This window comes from Primulina tabacum, chromosome 1 (genome assembly GCF_025594145.1).
Source record: "Primulina tabacum isolate GXHZ01 chromosome 1, ASM2559414v2, whole genome shotgun sequence".
In the NCBI taxonomy this organism is placed as follows: Eukaryota; Viridiplantae; Streptophyta; class Magnoliopsida; order Lamiales; family Gesneriaceae; genus Primulina; species Primulina tabacum.
Genome location: NC_134550.1, coordinates 46206123 through 46228489, shown reverse-complemented (window position 1 = coordinate 46228489; position 22367 = coordinate 46206123). Strand labels below are relative to the sequence as shown.

General features: G+C 32.9%; 2 protein-coding genes and 1 pseudogene across 9 annotated transcripts; 1 reads left to right on the top strand and 2 right to left on the bottom strand.

Annotated features, from left to right (window-relative positions):
• Positions 1-160: 160 nt before the first annotated feature.
• LOC142544786 (autophagy-related protein 9-like) lies at positions 161-6576 on the top strand. 8 transcript variants are annotated; one of them, XR_012820104.1, is made up of 6 exons: positions 161-246; positions 1334-1627; positions 4854-5075; positions 5533-5711; positions 5797-6120; positions 6247-6576. XR_012820104.1 is itself a non-coding variant. In XM_075651833.1 (5 exons), exons 3-5 carry the CDS (start codon positions 5055-5057, stop codon positions 5876-5878), a joined length of 282 nt encoding a protein of 93 aa, XP_075507948.1. In that variant the 5' UTR covers positions 161-246; positions 1334-1627; positions 4985-5054; the 3' UTR covers positions 5879-6146. The 8 variants fall into 8 exon arrangements, 2 of the variants coding, with proteins under 2 accessions (XP_075507948.1, XP_075507941.1); XR_012820103.1 differs by lacking the exon at positions 6247-6576 and adding an exon at positions 4076-4354 and having other exon boundaries at positions 5797-6146; XR_012820107.1 differs by lacking the exon at positions 6247-6576 and having other exon boundaries at positions 1348-1627; positions 5797-6146.
• Positions 6577-7072: 496 nt separating this feature from the next.
• Positions 7073-14348, bottom strand: LOC142510392 (uncharacterized; annotated as a pseudogene).
• A 2399-nt stretch (positions 14349-16747) lies between these two features.
• LOC142519021 (RING-H2 finger protein ATL1-like) lies at positions 16748-17963 on the bottom strand. Its single transcript, XM_075621899.1, has one exon. It carries the CDS (start codon positions 17800-17802, stop codon positions 16795-16797), a length of 1008 nt encoding a protein of 335 aa, XP_075478014.1. The 5' UTR covers positions 17803-17963; the 3' UTR covers positions 16748-16794.
• Positions 17964-22367: the final 4404 nt, after the last annotated feature.

Sequence of the window (22367 nt, the reverse complement as noted above, 5' to 3'; positions counted from 1 at the left end):
CCTTTTTCTTTAGGTTTGTTAAATTTGGGCCGAAAGGGACGATAAAGCATATCCACATAGATGGGCTAAGGAGTTGGACTGCCTTAGGCCCATTGAAAAGGAAATTCACTTGGGCCCATTGAAGAGTTGGACATGTTGAGATGAAGAATTATTTTTTCCCTCGTAAAGAATTAATATTATTTCTTGGAAATTCACTTGCTTGGTGCCTTGGTCGATGGTCTGCCGATAATTTTTAGTGGATTTGGGGTAAGTTTCTCTTCGAGTTGTATGTTGGTTGGGTTTAATGTAGGGATGTCAATGGGTTTGGGTAAAGTTATGACCCGCGCGTATGGAGTGGGTTTGGGCACATTAAATGGTTCATGGGGCGGGTCTCGGCTCCAATTTTTCAGATCCGTCCGGATATGGGACGGGTCATGTGTCCTACAATACCCGCCTCATAACCGTCCCATATATGTGGATATAAATTCTATCTTTAATTTTGTAGTTAATTCTTCAAGTAGTTTACCAACTTGTCTCATCATTCTTGATGAAGAGGAAGATGATCCCGAAAAATGTGTCTGAAATATTGTCTACTCGCTGATTTTATATTGATCTGTCTAAGTTATGTTATGACTTATTTTTGGGGATGTCAAGAATTTTTTTGGAGAGCTAATAACTTTTTTTTTATGTAATTCTTTATTTCGTGAAAATAATTTGTTTGTTATTATTAAGTGTGGTCGAAAATATGAATTAATTTTCTATTATATTGTATCTAGAGGTTTGTCTGTTTCATAATTCAGTCATGTGGGAAGAAATAATTTTTTTTTTATTTTAAAAAAATTCGGATCTCACGGATCTACCCGGCCCCGTTTCGTATTCGAGGTGGGGCAGGTCCGAAGAATATTTAACCGGGTTGGGCGGATAATGGGTCAAAGTTTTCTTCATGAGGCGGGTCTTGAGTTTAGCTATACCCACCTTATACCCGTCCCATTAACATCTCTAGTTTAATGTTTCCATTTCTTTGATTATTTCTGTATTTATTTTTCTTTCTGGTTTCGTGTGGTTGACTTTGATGTATTGGTTTTATGAGTCTTGGGAGGAAAAATGGTGCCTTTTCTCACTTTGAATTGAAAAAGAAATGATGGATAAATAGTTGCTCAAGCATTTGAAACAATTTTGCTCTGAGGAAATATACCTTTTATTTACACCAGGTGTGAATAGACAAGATAAGATGGTTTAAAATCACATAAAGTTCTTTTATGAATCGATGATTCTTCCTTCTATTTCTCAATGCTTAAATTTGTTTATACATGTGGGTTTCTGTTGATTATACCAAATTGATATCTTTATGCAGTCTCCATGCGGAAGGCAGATAATGAATTGCAGACTTAGTAATGGGCATTGATACTGGAAAGGGTTGCTCAAGTTCAAAATGTGCGGCAGTTATGTGTTGTCAAGGATCTTCCCATTCACAGTATACTGATGGGCAATGTCGCAAGGAGAATTATTTGATTAGAATGCTTAATACAGAAGTTCTTGCATTCCCAGTATCCACATGGATTCCAGGTGCTGTTCGGCGTCATCTTGTACTGCCAAAGACCCCAGAACGGATCTTGAATTGGTGCATTCTGGAAAGCATGTTTAACAGGTAACCTGTATACTCTCTCACATTTTAAGGACTGACTAGGAGTTCCAGGTAGGGGAGGTGGGATTAAGAGACTGAATGGTTCAATGGAATTTGGGGAGGAGGGGGCTGATCTGGAATTCTTAGATAGATTGCATATAAAATTTCTATTATTTTCGATATTTCCCCATTGCCCCTGACCAAGGGCAACCATGACGGGAACCGCCCTAAGGCGGTCCGGTAACGGTTTACGGGTAGATAACCCGTCGATCTGCCTTTTTTTTATTATTATTGTATTTGAAATCAACGTCCACGATTTTGTGGTTATTGATCATCAATGACGTGGCCATTGTGCAATGGTCAACCAGTTGGCTCGAACTGGACCGGCGGTCTTCTGTTGCAATTTTTTTCGATTTTCCCCTATAAATACCTCCACCCTTTTGATTTTTTCAAACAAATTTATCAAAATTCTCTAATTCTCAAAATATCAAGACTCGATTATTGGTTTATTTTCAATTGTTGATTTATTTTCATAATTATTTCAATTTCTTATTTATACAAATTGCCGGAGCCTGATCAAGTCATAGTGGTGGCAAAGGAAATGGAAAGGGCATCATGCTGCCCGAGTTCGAGCATCGCGATTTTCCTTCATTCAATATCAACGGCTATGATCTTGAATTTTCCGACGAGGAATATCAAGAACGAGAACAAGAGGCTCACAAACACATCATCATAAAGTTAAGAAAATATGAACAATCCGGTGGCGTCTAGAAGTAAAACTCGAGCGGTGCCTTGCTCGACTTCCCATATCTTTACCAAACATTTCGAAAGGTGACACTTCCCTTCGATGATATGCAAGCCAAATGCAAATATTGTGCAAAAAGTCACAAATTTCAACAAGGAGGTGGTTTTGGAACTTTAACGCGGCACGTCGAGAAAAATCATCCGGTGGAAATTGATATTGGTTGTTTTCAAACGCAAATTCCAACATTCACTTAATCGAGTAATGATTCTCAACTTTTTAAATTTTTTGTAGATAAAGTTAGAAAAGAAACAACTAAATTTTTTACAATTGAACAACGTTCTTTTAGTTTTAGTGCTAAATTATCTTTTGAAAATTAGGTTTCTATAAGTGCAAATCATTTTATTTGACGTATCCCACAAAATACACTCAAACGCACACTTAAAAAATCAGCCCTTGAACAAAAAAGAATTAATTAAAGAATTTGCTAGTTTAAATAATAAAGTTTCTTTGTGTTCGGATATTTGGAGTAATCATTGGTAAAGTTGTTCATATATCGGTAATACGTGTCATTAGATTGATAGTTCTTGGAACATTAAAAAAATATTGCTCGCATATAGATGTTTTAATGAATCACACACGACACAAAATATTTCTCAAACTATATTTGTTATTTTAGAAGGTTTTTTCAATTTCTTTTGAGCCAGTACAAATACTTCTAGTATTAGTTAATTTATTGAACTATGTAAACTATCACTAGGTGGTAAAAATTTTCACATTAGGTGCACATGTTATATTTTAAATTTGCGTGTTCCAGATGAAATAACAAATTTAAAATCACATATTCAACCAATTAGGACCGTAATTCATTATATATGGGCACATCCCCAAGTTATGAAACATGAGGCAAATTTTGCAAAATAAATGGTACGAGGCCTAACCGCCTAAACTGTTTGCACGAGACGTTTCAACTCGTTGAAATTCAACATATAAATTGTTATTATCGTCTTTTAAATATTAATATTTATTATGTATATTTTTTCATCAACAATGTTCAAGCTCATGATATTTATTTGATCAATGGAACCTATGCACTAATATTTGTGAAATTTTAAAAGTTTTTAATGATGCTAGTGACCAATTATCCGGTGTTATTATCCTACTTCTAATTTAGTATTAACACATTGTTGCAATATTGCATGTATTTTTAATGAATATATTAAATCTTGTGATAATATTTTAGTTCAATGTATTTATATCATGAAAGCAAAATGAGAAAAATATTTTTTACAAATTCCTGAAATATTTTATGTGCTTTTCTTTTAGATCCTAGACTTAAATTAGACGGTTTACAAGCAATTTTAATATTATATTATGATTCTTTAGATCCTTTTACTGAAATTGTTGCATCTATCTCAATGATTTTGTTTAATATTAAAACTTATTTAATGAATATAACACCAAATATGGTGAACAAATTGATTCACATGAACTACATTCCACTACCACCAGTAATATCATTTCTAAACTTACTAAAGCACAACGTTTATTAAGGGAACAGATGAAACATCCACGAGGATCCTCAAGTTCCAGTTAGGAACTTGAGGATTATTTTCTTACTGCTTTTGATTTTAGTGATGCAGATGAGGATATTTTCGACATATTACGACTGTGGTCGCAAAAAATACAAGTATATCCAATTTTGTTTAAAATGGCAAAAGAAATTCTAGCTTGCCCGTTTCAACGGTTGCGGTGGAGCAAGCTTTTAGTATCGAGAGAAATACATGGATGGGAGGCATTTTAGCTTATGGCCGCAAAATTTGGAAAACCCAATGTTTGCTCAATTGATTGGTGAAAAGCCGCATGTCGAACACAACATATTAAAAGCGATGAAGAAGACCAAGATGACATTGAGAGCACATCTGGAACAACGATGAGAGGGAATGCGAGTGATTGAGCTTTGATTCCTTGAAAGTTGAAAGAATGAACAAAATAGAAGAAGTTTTGGAGTAAGGCCCGACCATGTCCTGTGATTTTTTATTGAGATATATGTTTTTTTATTTTATGAAATATATTTGATAAGAGTTTTTATTAGCTAATCCCTCTTTTATTAATTTATATTTTTTATTCTTTAAATGTTTATGAACAAATAATATTTTTTTTTAAAAAAATTTAGGATTGAACCGGACTTGGACCGTAACCAGCCACTACCGAGCCGGTTAAGGGTCGGGGTTTTCCCGACCCGGACACGGCCCCGGCCCCAGCCCCGGTCCGTGGCCAGGTCTAGTGCTAAGTTCGGTATTTTCCGCTGGCAGCATTTGTTGTTTCCTCTAGTTAAATAGGAGTGGTCATCCAGTATGCCTCCGGATGTGTTTTACTGGCAGATTATTATTTGCTCATTGATTTCAAATTGGCGAATACCTCCAAGAGATTATTTATGCTTATGTTTGATATCACTATACTTCTTAAATGTTACATATTTGTTCCATGGGTTTTCTATTTCTTCAGAAACTTCCGTGTACAAAGGTATCTTGTCTCTGATTCTAGATCCTTAAGAAGAGGCTCATGATAGTTGGCTTTGCACTGCTTCTTCTGTCACCATTCCTTGACATTTTCATGTTGATATACCTTTTCTTGAGGCATGCTGAGCAGTTGTACAATGATCCAAGTGCAACATCTTCTCCGAGATGATCAAAATTTTCTAAATGGATGTTTAGAGAATTCAATGAGGTATCTTCATTGACTTTGAGCAATATGCGAATTTTATTTTCATCTTTTAAGTTATTTAGACAAGATTTTGTTTAGTCAGCTACATGTGCCAAGGGTTAAGAGTTTGGTTTGGGGTTTAGGCAGCGGTAGATCAAGAATTAGGAAATGGTGCTAGATGAGGTCAGTGGATGATTTTTTTCTTTTTTCTTTTTTCCTTCTTTTTTTTCGGGGCTTTGGGTTATGAAACCTGCAGTCCTTAAATTTTTTTAATTTTTTTTAGAATATTCGCGCCAGAAGGGGGCTTTTTATCCCCTCCTGGATGCCCCCAGTTTTATTGCAAGATATGGGAACAGGAGCATGGGGAGGGTAAAAACGAGATATTATCTTGGTGTAATTCAATATAGGGCTACTTGGGCAATTGCCAGCTCACTTTTATTTTTGCTATTTAAATATTTAGCATTTTCATATGATTTTGCAGGCTGACCGTTTGTTCAAGCACCGGACGAATGGCAGCATAGTACAAGCTTCTAATTATCTAAAGCAGGTTCCTTCTCCTATCTCGACTATTATTGCAACGTTTATCCCAATCGTTTCTGGTGGCTTTACTGCTGTGCTTAGAATCATTGCATTCCTAAAGAATCTTTGCTGGAAGGCCATGTAAGTTGGATGCTTAAAATGCATACTGTTGAAAATGTATGATATTTAAAATTCCCTTCCCTCCAGACTTAATTTAACCTTGCAGATATTTGGTTGCAACTTATTCTGGTATGCTGCGGACTACGGTGTTTGGAACTGTAACAACTGTAATCCGGGCTGCAATTTAAGATGAGCTTCTTGTCCTAGATCCCCAGGGGGCATCATTATTGGTTATTCATCTCACACGTTATATGCCCAAAAGACTGCGTGGGCAGGAGAATTCTGTAACTGTGAGGCCTGTGTTTTAAACTTTAGTTCAGGTTTGTTATGGCGACTCATAATAAATGAAGAAGATTTTGCTAGACGTGGATAATGCCCATCCAAGATATTGCCATGGCACAAAATTTTGAAAGTATGTCACAGATGCTTGGTTTATTTTTTAAAATTTTCCGTATAGATTTCATTTGGATTTTGTGTAGCTAATTGCTTTAGACATCAAGTTACTTATAAAAGGACTAACTTATTGCTTTAACGACCTACCTCACAGGTTCATGAGGAAACTTCTTTGGACCTAAACTTGGGTCCAATTACATTCCGCCTGAGTTTGAATTTGATAGTGACTAATGGTTATGATTTTAGGATATTGATGATTTATTGTTTCCTTGTTTCTTGCATAGTTTGTTTAAATGAATTAGCAATTTACTATGTTCTGCTGATGCCGTCCCAGGCTTTGGTTGTCATATCTTTGGGAGATTAACATGTCCATGGCTGATGTAAAGTCTTGAGTATTGTTTTATATTTCTCATTTGTAATGATGAGAGAATTTATGATTTTGATGGGTGAGTCACTATGATCCGGAGAACTTCATCATAACTGTCTAATCAGATTTAATGACTTTCAATGACTTTTTTTAAATGATAGATTTCCATGGATTTGGTAGATTTTTATTGACTTTTGTAGAATCTCACATATTTGTAAACAGAATTCCATGGACTTTGTAGACTTTTTGCAAGATTTTGATAGATATTTGTAAACTTTTGTAGACTTTTTGCAAAAAAAATTACAATTCAATTTAACAAAATCAAAATTTCAATATATATTATTTCTTCGAACTAGTAATTATTTAACATAAATAATATCTTCACTTTGAAATAAATTTACTTATTTAAAAAGTAAATATGTTTAATATATGAAAAAAATCACGATTCAATTTAACAAAATTAAAATTTCAATCACCATGTCTATTCCACATGCATAAATAATTAATCAATAAAATTTTAATTTATAAGCATATATAAATAAATTTAATCAATATAAATAAATAGCTAATCAAAACATTATGAAATTTGATAAATTTTAAGCAGTTTTTTATGGAAAAAAATCTAAGGTTCGTTATTGTGAATATGATCAACGTCACTCCACATTCTGTTTGCTATAGTATCTCTCCATGCATTTGCATTTGCTCGTTGTTGTTCTTCAGTCCAAATATTTGATCAAAGTTCTTATCCTCGTAAACTTGTTCTGATGAAGGTTGTGGAACTTCGTTCTCTGGTTCAACTGGAAATTCATCTGTAATGTTCGAGATTTAATTACTGTAATCAGATGTTGATTAATTGACAGAATTGAGGTTATAGGAACTCAAATGAAGAAGCAGGGCATCGTTACATTATAAGCCAAGATGTTGGACCGAACATCTGACGCCCGAGCGGTAGAAAAGAACCGCCCGAGCGCCAATGTACCATGAGTTTACTTCTTGGATAGAATGTTTGGCGCCCGAACGGTAGAATATTACCGCTCGAGCGCCAGGAGATGATCAGCTGAGTATCTCGGGCAGAACATACCGCGCCCGAGCGGTAATTTGCAACCGCCCGAGCGCCGCTTGCAAAATATGGAAAAGTAGACACGTTGCTTTGACATGCAAAGTAGGATATATATATGAGTTCTTGCATTCAGAAATACGGGAAAACAAAGAAAAGGAACGAGGAAGGCTTGTGAAAATCCTTACGCCTTTAGATTTCGATCCGCCCGTCTGATTTTGAGTCCGACTTCAGTACTGAGTTCCTATCGATGTAGGCTTCAACTGGACGTAAGTTTTCTTATGTTCTGATAGGATTTGAAAATATGATGTTGAAGAAATCAGATATGATTCATATATGATGTTTCTGATATGTTAGACATCGTATAATCGAAACCGGATCGAAGAACAGATACCGTATGAAATTGTTATGAATTTTCAGAGTTAATTTGATTGTGATTAGACCGATGTGATATCAGAATTATGTTGTTATTGATTATGAAGTGTTGGAATTGATATCTGATTTATACTGTATCGCTGGGTATAGTGATATTATTCAGATTTGGATCAGATGAGTTGCTGAATTGTATATACTGATATTGTATTGCCGGTATTACGAGCTTGTACAGATTTGAGATTATGATCTGTTATTTATTGTTGAGATTATGAGTTGTACTGATATTGATTATGATCCGTGTTCTTATATCTGTGATGTTGAGATTGACGGGGTTATTGAGATTGTATTGTTATGCCGTAGAAACATCAGTAGATTGATATTGATCAGATTCAGTATTGATTAAGATTGTATCATGATATCATTGATATGGATCAGATTATGTTGATTTGAGTATTGATCGGAACAGGTCTTGAATTGAGTTATACATTGATACAGTGTATTCGATATTGTTATTGCCAGATTGATTTGACAGGCAGTGAGTTCGAGACTTCGACAGAGTCAGAGCGATAGAACGAAACGAAAGGTATAAGTTAATGTTGATGCGGGATTGCACAACTCGAGTTAGATTTGACTTAAGTTTCCCAAAATCACACACTGAATGATTATTGCATTTGATATTTGCAATGCTTAATATTGATTATGCTTAGTCTATTGGTCTATAGCAAAGCATGAGTTAGAGTCGGACAGATCCGTCGAGTCTTTGGCTGAACCTTCATGGCAGAACCGCCAAGTCACTGGACTTTTGGATTTATATCGATAGACTGAGGAGAAGACCGACTCCTATTGCAGATCTTCAATATAGACAGCCAAAGTCTGGGACTAAGAACGTACCACCATCTAGCTGGGGTAAAGTAGATGGGAGAACGTTGCGTTCTTATTCAGATCGGGATCCCTAGATTAGGATGAGTCGAGTCAGAGTCTGAGAATCACGGAGTGTGATTCAGAGTTTATATTGATTCATGTTTCTGATTTTGATACATGTTATGAATATCTGTTTCATGCTGTTATATTTGTGTATATTAAATGTATGTATACATGATTTATACTGGGAATGTAATTTTCACCGGAGTTATCCGGCTGTTGTCTTTTTTGTATGTGTGCATGACAACAGGTGGGACATGATCAGGATAAGGAAGAGGATGAGAGATTTTAGTTAGCGTGGAGATCCGGGCCCAGAAGCAGAATAGGATTCAGCACTGGATATATAGTCGTTGAACCTAGTTGAGATAGAGACATGTAGTACATGATTGTACTTTAACTTTGACATGTATATCAGATAGATTATTATTTCGTTTCTGCATTTATATTTAGAAAAAAATTAGTCCCACTTTTCTTAATTGTTATATTTGACATTAATAATGATTAAGACATGAATTAGCGTCCGGGTCCCCACATCATCAGACCGACACTCCTTTCGAAGAAAATTGTGCAATCCGGCACAAACCAATACAGGCTCCGCCTGTGTTGTATATGGAAATAGAGCAGCAGTTTTGAATATTTTGAACTGCGATTTAAATATACCGAATATCCTTTCAATGACGATTCTCAAAGAGGCATGACGAAGATTGAACAACTCTTTTGCATCTTCAAGGTGACGACCTTGGCCAGTGAATTCTTGGAGATGATAACGAACACCTCTAAAAGGAGCCAAGAATTGACGTCGATTTGCATTCCACAATCCACTAAAAAAAATTTACCTATCGAACATTATTTGTAGAATCAAGTAACCAATTAATAACATATATAATCTTGAAAAATTACAAATTTTTTAGATGTATAGCATATAGAACAAAAGACATACCTTGTGGCACTTTAAGCCCGTTATTTCTTGATAAAGCATCTGCCAATATGTTTGAATCATGGGCAGATCCCTCCCACCCACTGAGCACATAAATAAATTCTAAATCAAAGTTACAAGCTGCTAAAACATTTTGAGAAATTGTCCCGTGACGATTACGATAACTGTTAGTATCATGCCCAAACACTGTTGCTGGAATATGAGTGCCATCAATAGCCCCAATGCAATCCTACAATAAGAAAAACATAATAAAAATTGTGGTACTTATAATAATAACAACTAAAAAGAATTTAATCACTTACTTTAAAATAAGGATAAAATCTTGTACTCTCTCTTATTTTTTCTGGAACTCCAGATCCAGGTTTGACCATCATATCTGCTGCAATTCTATTCAATGCTCTCAACACTTTGTTGAAGTTTTGGATAGTATTGTATTGTGATCGACCGAATATTTTACGAATCAAGCAATATCGAGTATTTTGACCAACAACAAGTAAAAGCATGGCAAGCATTTCTTCAATACAAATATATCTTGTATCTTGCAATGATGTTTTTTCTCTAAGGATGTTGCATAATTTTAAAAATACGTCAAGGTACATTCTATAAATTTCTCGAAAGTTTGTTTGATCCTTTTTTAATATTTTATGGATATAATCGTATCCACTTGAAGTTATTGGTCGTCTATTTAAGGGACGATGGACACGTTCGTCATTCATGCTAGTTATATGCTTAGTTAGCACATAGAGGATCCCAAGAATTTCCCTCAACAAATACCTAAAATTTTCATGTAATTTTTCTTCGAATTCCTCTTCTTCCATTTGATCTTCTACATCATGTACGTTGATATATGACATTTTAATGAACCACCTGATATCAGACAAAGAATTAGAATAAAAAAAATCTATGAATTTATTGAACATCATTCCATGTAAAACTCAAAACTTATATAAATAATTCAAAAATCCACAATCAGAAAACAAATAAAAAGAATATGTCCAGAAATTAAATCACATAAAACTCATTATTGATCATGTCCCTAAAAATACTCATTCATTTAATTTACAGTCTATCCATCCTGAACGCTCTTCAATTGTCATTTTCAAGAAATCCATCTTCTTTGATCTGTTGTTAAGTAAATCAAGCACTTTGTATCGAGTACGATTACCCAAATTTGGGACTTCTTTGATAGCATGCCAACAAGTATCACCTGCATTCCCGATTAATTCTATCTTAGAAACTACCTTCTCAAGAGTGTGAGATATTTCACATATATAATTTGGGTCTGTATTCTTGAATGTGATTGATTTTGCTTCAAACTCAGCCCTATCTCGTTTTTTTATTGTTGGTGGAACCTCTGAACTTCTGGGCTGAGGGGATAATGGTAAAGCAGAGTCCTCAAAAAATGGAGGTTGGTGTGAAGATTCTTGTTTGTCACTTTGCACGAATTCACCACTATCATAATCAAAGACATAATCATATAATAAATTAGTTTCCCTATTTTCTTCTATCTCAAATGTTCTTGAATCAGTGTTATCTCCTAGTCCAATTGAGTATTTTCCAGTAGCAGTTCCAGTCCTGACCGCAATTCTCAAATCTTCATAATCCTCTAAAGTGTCTGTCCGATAATGTTCATGTTTAGGATGAGGCTGGTAAAGAAAAAAAAAACAATTGTTAAAACTAGTTATAATTCTAATTATAAATATAAATTTATTATTTTAACTCAAAGACTTTTACCTTGAAATAATAATCCCATGGTGTATTCAATGTAGAGATTTAATGAGTTTCAATAACTTTTTTTAAAAGATAGATTTTCATGGATTTGGTAGATTTTTATTGAATTTTGTAGAATCTCATAGATTTGTAAACATAATTTCATGGACTTTGTAGACTTTTTGCAAGATTTTGATAGATATTTTTAGACTTTTGTAGACTTTTTGCAAAAAAAAATTACAATTCAATTTAACAAAATCAAAATTTCAATATATATTATTTCTTCGAACTAGTAATTATTTAACATAAATAACATCTTCACTTTGAAATAAATTTACTTATTTAAAAAGTAAATATGTTTAATATATGAAAAAAATCACGATTCAATTTAACAAAATTAAAATTTCAATCACCATGTCTATTCAACATGCATAAATAATTAATCAATAAAATTTTAATTTATAAGCATATATAAATAAATTTAATCAATATAGATAAATAGCTAATCAAAACATTATGAAATTTGATAAATTTTAAGCAGTTTTTTATGGAAAAAAATCTAAGGTTCGTTATTGTGAATATGATCAACGTCACTCCACATTCTGTTTGCTATAGTATCTCTCCATGCATTTGCATTTGCTCGTTGTTGTTCTTCAGTGTCAAATATTTGATCAAAGTTGTTATCCTCGTAAACTTGTTCTGATGAAGGTTGTGGAACTTCATTCTCTGGTTCAACTGGAAATTCATCACACCGACACTCCTTTCGAAGAAAATTGTGCAATCCGGCACAAGCCAATACAATCTCTGCCTGTGTTGTATATGGAAATGGAGGAGCAATTTTGAATATTTTGAACCACGATTTAAATATACCGAATATCCTTTCAATGACGTTTCTCAAAGAGGCATGAAGAAGATTGAACAACTCTTTTGCATCTTCAGGGGTGACGACCTTGGCCAGTGAATTCTTGGAGATGATAACGAACACCTCTAAAAGGAGCCAAGAATTGACGTCGATTTGCATATCCACAATCTACTAAAAAAATTTACCTATCGAACATTATTTGTAGAATCAAGTAACCAATGAATAACATATATAATCTTGAAAAATTACAAAATTTTTAGATGTATAGCATATAGAAAAAAAAACATACCTTGTGGCACTTTAAGCTCGTTATTTTTGATAAAGCATATGCAAATATGTTTGAATCATGGGCAGATCCCTCCCACCCACTGAGCACATAAATAAATTTTAAATCAAAGTTACAAGCTGCTAAAACATTTTGAGAAATTGTCCCGTGACGATTACGATAACTGTTAGTATCATGCCCAAACACTGTTGCTGGAATATGAGTGTCATCAATAGCCCCAATGCAATCCTACAATAAGAAAAACATAATAAAGATTGTGGTACTTATAATAATAACAAATAAAAAAAATTTAATCACTTACTTTAAAATAAGGATAAAATCTTGTACTCTCTCTTATTTTTTCTGGAACTCCAAATCCAGGTTTGACCATCATATCTGCTGCAATTCTATTCAATGCTCTCAACACTTTGTTGAAGTTTTGGCTAGTATTGTATTGTGATCGATCGAATATTTTACGAATCAAGCAATATCGAGTATTTTGACCAACAACAAGTAAAAACATGGCAAGTATTTCTTCAATACAAATATATCTTGTATCCTGCAATGGTGTTTTTTCTCTAAGGATGTTGCACAATTTTAAAAATACGTCAGGGTACATTCTATAAATTTCTCGAAAGTTTGTTGGATCCTCTTTTAATATTTTATGGATATAATCGTATCCACTTGATGTTATTGGTCGTCTATTTAAGGGACGATGGACACGTTCGTCATTCATGCTAGTTATATGCTTAGTTAGCACATAGAGGATCCCAAGAATTTCCCTCAACAAATACCTAAAAGTTTCGTGTAATTTTTCTTCGAATTCCTCTTCTTTCATTTGATCTTCTACATCATGTACTTTGATATATAACATTTTAATGAACCACCTGATATCAGACAAGGAATTAGAATAAAAAAATCTATGAATTTATTGAACATCATTCCATGTAAAACTCAAAACTTATATAAATAATCCAAAAATCCACAATCAGAAAACAAATAAAAAGAATATGTCCAGAAATTAAATCACATAAAACTCATTATTGATCATGTCCCTAAAAATACTCATTCATTTAATTTACAGTCTATCCATCCCGAACGCTCTTCAATTGTCATTTTCAAGAAATCCATCTTCTTTGATATGGTGTTAAGTAAATCAAGCACTTTGTATCGAGTACGATTATCCAAATTTGGGACTTCTTTGATAGCATGCCAACAAGTATCACCTGCATTCCCGATTAATTCTATCTTAGAAACTACCTTCTCAAGAGTGTGAGATATTTCACATATATAATTTGGGTCTGTATTCTTGAATGTGCTTGATTTTGCTTCAAACTCAGCCCTATCTCGTTTTTTTGTTGTTGGTGGAACCTCTGAACTTCTGGGCTGAGGGGATAATGGTAAAGCAGAGTCCTCAAAAAATGGAGGCTGGTGTGAAGATTCTTGTTTGTCACTTTGCACGAATTCATCACTATCATAAACAAAGACATAATCATCTAATAAATTAGTTTCCCTATTTTCTTCTATCTCAAATGTTCTTGAATCAGTGTCATCTCCTAGTCCAATTGAGTATTTTCCAGTAGTAGTTTCAAGTCCCGACCGCAATTCTCAAAACTTCATAATCCTCAAAAGTGTCTGTCCGATAGTGTTCATGTTTAGGATGAGACTGGTAAAGAACAAAAAAAAAAAAAAATTGTTAAAACTAGTTATAATTCTAATTATAAATATAAATTTATTATTTAAACTCAAAGACTTTTACCTTGAAATAATCATCCCATACTTAATCTTTAGCAGTGAATTTCTTTGTCATGAAATCCCATCCAAAACAAGAGTTATGACGTATAAGCTTACAATAATTGTTGTATCGCTGTTTGAACCACTTTAAACGACTTTGATATTGTGTAATAGTCTTTTCACATCCAAGTTTTTCGTTTAGAGCAGGAAGTATTTTTTTCTCCACAGTTTTTTTGTTAAATATTCCATTCTTATCACGCCATCCTCGCATTGCGGCATCAACCATGAGTTTTAGCAATTCATTACTCTTTTCAGTCGTCCACACATTATATTTTGCTTGTGAATCTCCCATTGTAAGTATTACTTGAGTATGCATAAAATATAAAATATACGATGATAAGAAGCAAACATACATTTTACTAGATATTGACCAAAAGAAATAAAAAGATCTAGAGACAATGATAAAGTGCTGATACAAACAATGAAACAAGGACTAACAAGTTTATTTACTTTTATGGATTTTTGTAGAGTTTAACAAGGCATTCTAAATAATCACTGAAGGTAAGAAGCTGAAAAATGTTCACCAAAAAAATAATAAATATATCAGAAAACATCCAACTTTTCGAGGAAAGAAAGGCGAAGTGGTAAAACAACCTAAAAACATCTATGTAATAGATAAACTCCACACAAGATATCTAAAATTTTGCTATTTCCCACAAGGTAGCAGCATTTGCTGCAGAAATAGCTGCAGAATTGGAAAAAATAAATAAACGAGACCTCACGGTTGACAAAATACATGCCATGAGGACTCACTGAGACACCAAAGTTTCAGATGTACGGAATCACACGCATGACTTTAAAAAATACCCTTTGTTGAACACATGGCAATCTATTGATAGCATCCCAACAGTGTACATATACAGACGAGAAACCTTGTTGAACACATGGCAATCTATCAAACTTTGGTGTCCCAACACGTTATTTTTTTATCAAATCAATAACGATTCAAGAAAAGATTCATATACCTTTGAAATTTGAGAAACCCTCGATTTGTCTTCAAAGAGGAGAAAAACGCTGTCTTTTGAGTGAGAAAGAGAGATATATGAGTGATAATGATATTTGTTCAATTAAAAGTCTACAAAAATCTCTAGGGTAAGTAGAAGACAATTTTTGAGTTTCTACAATTGTACCTATAGTTTTATGGTTTGTACTTAAAAAATTATATTAAAATCATTGGAAATCTATGGAAATATTAGATACTTATAGATTTTTGTAGATTTTTAAAAAGTCAAGTTTGAATAACAAGTGACTTTTTAAGACTCTAGAAAAATCTACATTAAATACCACTAAATTTTTACAGAGTTTGTAAAAGTCTATATTCAATACCACTAAACTTTTAAACTCTACAAAAATCCATAAAAGTAATTAAATTTCCAAGATTGAATACACCCCTAAGAGTGCTAGACACTTTTTTTGGTCTTATTATATCCCTAGTGCTTGTACCATTTGTTATAATTGTTGATTATGTGAAACTCAAATGAGTGAAATTGTCGTTGCAGTGCCAGACATCTTAGAAAATATAAGTTCATAAAAATCACCAATAAAAGCCTTCTCTCGGCAAAACAAGCAAAGTATTACAACATGAACTTTATAAACCTGTTTGTTTTACTCAATAATTAATTATTTTGATTTCAGAGTTAAATAAATCTAAACCATATTTTAGTAAAGTATGGAACTGACGACCAGTAGTACCTAGCCAGCAGATTAATTTTCTCCAGCCTCCAAATTTAATCTTCCATTTGATGATATATATAGGAATTTAGAGAATCCCGTTGATACTGCAGATCTTACCTGATTATTTTCTTGGTTTTAAGTTCTAACCATTGAAAGAGAATATATTATATGTGCAAATATTAAGATTCGTATGGTTGATTTGGAAGGTGAGTAAGATGCTTGTCATCACCCAGTCCTTCAAATTTGTAAAGATATTTTCACAGAGAAAAAATTGCAAAGATATTATTTTTTATGATATTTATCCCAGATGAAACCGCTTCTCGTGCTGCCAAATTTATTGTAGAACAATGTAGGTACAAAAATTTGAAATTCCCTATGTTGAGAATAATCAAACAAATAGATGGAAATTAGATTTTTTAAAAATTGGAAAAAGCTTAAGCGAAAAATTGAATTCTCCTCTGTGATTCTGTGAAATTTTTCATTGTTTTCTTTACCATCAAATGATGAATGATAGAAAATTCGTCATATTTTTAATATTGAAACTTAAATTTTAATGAACTAATTTAAAATTTGTCATTCAAGAAAGACCACTCTTCTACTTGCTTCACCTATGAACTTCCGTTATGTTCGGTTTGGTTACAATTTATTTACTTCAATCCTACAAATGAGATGGAAAATTTGTAACAAGAAAAAGCAGAAAATTGAAATTCATGAACAAGGTAATGTATTCTAAAAAAAAAATTTCATGACTATAATTCAACAGGAAGGACAGCATTTCTTGATATGCTTCCATGTCCAAAAGAAAAAATGGATCTTTGGCTTCTGCTTTCTTCACTGTTTCTAGCATGTCTAAGATTCCTATTATGCACTAAAATCTCTTGAACTGATATATATACATGGCGATCCACAGCAGAATCCATTGAAAAGGATCTTCGGATGGGCTGAACCGAAAACTGATGATCTTCGTGTCTTACATCAATCCCTTCGTCTCCCATGCTCGAAACTTTTTCAAACTTTCCGGGTTTCGATTTCTGAAACTTTCTTGAGGAATGACTTAAAGATTGCACCAAGAATCTGTTCAAATCACCTCTAAATATTGTTTCTTGCTGTCTACTGGATAAACTCCCTGTTCCATCTTCCCTCGCTACAAAGTCTTCATACCCCCCAATATTTCTGCCACCAACTGGTTCCGAATCTTGAGGTGATGAATTTGGTGCGATTATTTTCTCGATCTGATACCCGTTCCTGTCCGAAATAGTTGATCTGCACAAAGGGCAGTTGGAGTTCTTTTGCAGCCACACATCAATACAATCTGAATGGAAGGCATGAGCACACTTGGGAAGAGCTCTCAACAAGTCATTTTCTTGGAACTCATTCAAACAGACCACACATTTCAAAAATCTGCTGCTACTGTTACAGATTTCTGCTGATTCACACTCTCTATACTGGAAGGTTGGAATTTCTCGAATCAGAAACTCATCGAGCCCTCGGCTTTGCCACGGCGGTGATCGGAATGACACGGAATCTTCAACATCCGACCGTTCCCGCGGCCGGAAGGAAAAATGCCTCAACGGGTCGATTTGCTGCCATCTGAAGTAGCCTTTGATAACAAAAACGTAGTAGCTGAGGAGCAAAAAAACTGCGGCTGCAATGCATAATACTGCAATGGCAAGAACTGTGAAACTATTATTGGCAGACGCCGGTGGACAAGGAGCTAGAGATTCAGATGTGAAACTGAGATTTGGTGCAGCCTCCATTTAATAGAATAGAACAGTGAATTCTGAGTTTGAATGACGATGTTTTGCTGATGAAATTTGAAGAAAGAGTTTGGTTTTATTTGGAAACTGGAAGTCAAACCGGTGAAAAGTTTGTAGCATCTGTCCGTTAAGAGTTGGACGTGGACATGTCTGAAGGACAATTTTAATGCACAATTTCTTACTTGGGAGAATTTTATGTCATTTTAGAATTCAATGGAAACGAATAGCCTTTTCCTCGAATAATGAAATTTCCAAGAGGAAACTCTAACAAACACATTATATTATTTTCTTTTCATACTTTCTATATATATATACACACACACATACACACTCTGTACACCTAACGTTTCTCCAAACTTTTAAAAATTATGTCAAATAATAAATAATGGTGCTGCATGATAGGTGTCAAAATGGATGTAGTAACTCAGCGTTTGATATGACATTGAGTTAAATTCTATCCGATCAAAACTTTTTCGGACAAGCTTGTCACACATATTTTGTCACACATATTTTGTTTAGTATGGTCCACCTAGCTAACGTGGTTTGCAGATTAGTGTGCAACTTGAGAGTTTACTTAATATATCTCAAATGATAGCGATCGTGGGTTTCATCGTCATTTAAAAAAATCACGCCACTTCATTTATTTGTTTTTTTTTTTCCAGCAATACATATAGGTTTCAAATTTATTTTGAACCCGAAATTACATGTATAAAAAAAAGTAATTAAGAAAAGAAGTTTTTGATAGATTTTCTTTAGTCGGTAATTTATATTTAAGCCTAATAATAACTGTTTGAGTAAATTGTCATATCAAAATGATGCGATGTCGTATTTGGTGCTGGCCAAATGACCCATACAGCACCAGCGTGGGTGATCAAAATGATCACCTCTGTATTTCAACTTTGCACGTTCAATGCATCGTTTATATATATATATATATATATATATATATATATATATATATATATTATACAAAATAAATAAATATAAAAAATGAAGAGAACATCGTACTTTGTGACAATATATAATAATATCGTTGACTTATTTAATTAATCATGTTATTTATTTACTCAAATATAGGTCCTTGATTAAATAAATAGCTTCAGTTTATATATATAAAATGAAAGAAATCATATAAAAAAAGTCAAGAATTATGCAGTTGTTACGTGTACGTTTTGTAATAGGAATGCTTGCAAAGATATGCAGATGGAGATTGACATTGCCGATTACCAAACTATGTAAGTTTTATGTTAACATAGGGATGGAATTTTACAATATAAAACCAGTGTTGAATTGTAACCTATTGATATCGTGTCGGGGAGGATGTTTGTTGTATTTAAGTCTCGAATATGATATTTTATTTCAAACTTGAGATATTAGTGTTACATGAACTATAAACCTCCGACATATATAAACTATTATGAACTCATCAGTTAAATAATTTTATTTACGCGTTTTATAAACATTCCTTACTCCCCATTACGATATCAGCACTAAATTCTCATGAATTAATAATAAATAAAGTGGTTCTACATAAAATATGTGCAAAAACTCATAATGTGCATCCAACAGACCAGATTCAATTTAGGGAGCGATACCAACATGCTTACGAATCCTGATTTTGGAAGTGAGCCGTGATAAGGAAATTAATGAAGAACAGGTAAGTCAAGCAAGATTGATACAAAGACTATGACAACAAATCTGTCAGAAGCAAAAATTTTGACAAAATAATTAACCTTCTACACATCTCCTCGATCAAATGTTAGACATATATGTTAGTTTTCATAAAAATACTAGACACTCGTATAAATGTTAGACATATATGTTAGTTTTCATAAAAATACTAGACACTCATATGATCTAATGATATTGGAATAGAAAGAAAAACACTCTCAGTATAACATAGACAAACTCGATATCATGTGTATATATGTTGTATTTGTAAAATAATAAACAGCAAGATTCAAATACATTATCAACAAAGTTTTTCATGGTATTAGAGCCATAATCTTGCAAACCATAATTATATTTAAAAATTTCTTCTCTTAATCAATGGAGGAACCAAACTCATCATCCAATCTTTTCATCAAGGTGCTAGCCAAAAAAAAAAAAGCTAAGCACCACATATTACCTTATGTAGAGATCTCAGATTCTTGCTCGTAGTTTGGGTGTTCTCCACCATCTAGAGAAAGATGGGTGGAAACCTGCTGCAGAATTAGAGCAAAATATTTCCCAATACAGCTTATGCAACTTGGATCACCAATGACGGTTTGATCATTTATGGGACTCTTAGCACTAAGAGGGAAGATACGCAGGGATTCACTGAAGAGATTGGATGCTCTCTCTGGACTTCTCTTGACGGTTGTGAATCGGGTTTTTTCGTGCCCAAACGCCGCAGAATTTTTAAAATTTTATTTGACATTTAAATATTCTTTGGAAACTCGTATGATTTAAATTAAATAAACATTCATAGGATGTTTAGTATATATATACCTTTAGTGAACAATTTTCACTTAGCTCCAACTACTCCGATATAAGCGAACATAGTTCTTGTTGTATATCCCTACAAATTTTTTTCAGATCTTCTTTCTTCAATCTCCTAATCCGGTCCATGACTAGATTACATGTTCCTCTTCTAACTTGCACTTGAAAGTATAGAAGATATTTTTCGTTGGAGATTAAAAATCGAGAGGCGGCTCAAACCAAAATTTTCTTTGATGGAGGCTGAAATTTTTGAGAGAAAAGGAGAGCAATTTTCGAAAATTCCCTTGAAGAGAATGGAGGCTACTGGAGGCTAGGGTTATGGCTCTCATTCCTTAAAAACAAAAGCATTAACCTAATTATCTTAATTAACTTTAATGGACTTGATTAGTTAATTGGACTAGTCTAACTAGTTTTAATTAATTAATTCAAAGTCCATTAAGAATTTTAATTATTTAATATATTGGACTTGTACTCCTACAAGCCCATTACATATCTTTCACTATGTTTAATTAATATTTAATAAACACAACTTTTGAGTTTAATAAATTAAATTATCAAATTTTATAAATTCAATTATTAGAACTTATTCTCTCTAAATTTTAAATATCATAAATTCAACTCCTTGAATTTACTTTATCATAATTTTATATAAATTCAACTCGAATTCATTCTCTCAATATTTTATATAAAATTAACTCTTGAATTTATTATCTCAACGGGGACAAAATAATCCAGTACTTGTGCGACCCTCAATAGTTCATGGATACAGCTAGCCGTGGATTCACAACTCTTTGTGATTCATGACATAATCCTTTATTTGGGCTTATCCTAATTTGCCTCATTCTATGTATCAACAATTGATCACGAGAATGTCAGAAATCATATTTCTGATTAAATCCATCGAATCATGGTAAGATCGTCTAGTAGCATCGCCCCATGATTCCTTAGGTATAACTGATAGTGCCTGCAAGAATCAGTCGGTTATGATTAACGCACAGTTGGTCGTTTTTACCCTAAATCCGTGATGGTCGAAGAATTGACGCCTCTTGTGAGACGCCTTTTTGTCTCTTAGGATGTCTTATTTGAATTTTAAATTATAAATAATGAAATATTGCATATTATATTAGAAACTAATTTTATTCTATTTATCTTATTAAATTTATCTACTCCAGAATTGAATTTTGAAATGACTCATCTTTTCAGCACCATATATGAGTTGAATATTTTCAAGATGTAATGTTCGTTTAAATTTAGATTTGTTCGTTATTATGAACTACCTACATATGGAAACAACGAGAACAATAAGACATTAAGTTTGAAATATGTCTTTCATGATCGAGAAGTAAAAAATGTTATTCTTCTATTTATACAAAATTTTAATTATTACGTATTACTAATGTGATAATTTTCTTCTATATTACAAAGTTCTCGAATACATGATATTATAAAATGTTTCGTAATAGGAAATAATTAAACCGATTCTAAAGAAAGTACGCATCTTATTATAAGACACCTTATAAAATTTATTGACATTGTTTTGGAATACACATAGTAAATGTTAATAAAATAACTTTTCAGATTTATACATAATTTATTTATGATAACATGTTTCATTTTTCTTTCGGAATAATAGGCTGTTGTGTATATTATGAAGAGATTTTATAGATAAAATCATAACATATTTGGATAAAGATGTTGATAAAACAATTATTGTTATCATTTAAATGTGTCAAACACGTGCCATGTCACAAAATTGTTGTGAATGTGGATTTAGACGAAATTACTGAATTTTTAAAAAAGTATTTCTCATTAATTTTATTTAATGTGATTTAAAAATATTTTTCTATCACATGTTATAAAATTATAATATATAACTTCTCGAAAATTAAAGAATTAAATATGTATTAAGGTTAGAGGTCGACATCAATACACTAAACACGATAAACATCATGTCATTGCCTTAGACTAATACAATCTAAAATTTTGATATATGATAGTGATTATTAGCCAAAAAATTAATCAACATGCGTTGTATTTAAGAAAGTTTTTTAAAATTACCGAAAAAATAGTTTTTATTTTTATTT

Bases quoted from the DNA above. Each gene is read 5' to 3' on its own strand.
- LOC142544786 (XM_075651833.1), top strand. From the start codon at position 5,055: ATGTTTAGAGAATTCAATGAG. The intron at 5,076-5,532 runs GTATCTTCATTG...ATGATTTTGCAG, and splicing joins TGTTTAGAGAATTCAATGAG to GCTGACCGTTTGTTCAAGCA. The intron at 5,712-5,796 runs GTAAGTTGGATG...TTAACCTTGCAG, and splicing joins AATCTTTGCTGGAAGGCCAT to ATATTTGGTTGCAACTTATT.
- LOC142519021 (XM_075621899.1), bottom strand. From the start codon at position 17,802: ATGGAGGCTGCACCAAATCTCAGTTTCACATCTGAATCTCTAGCTCCT.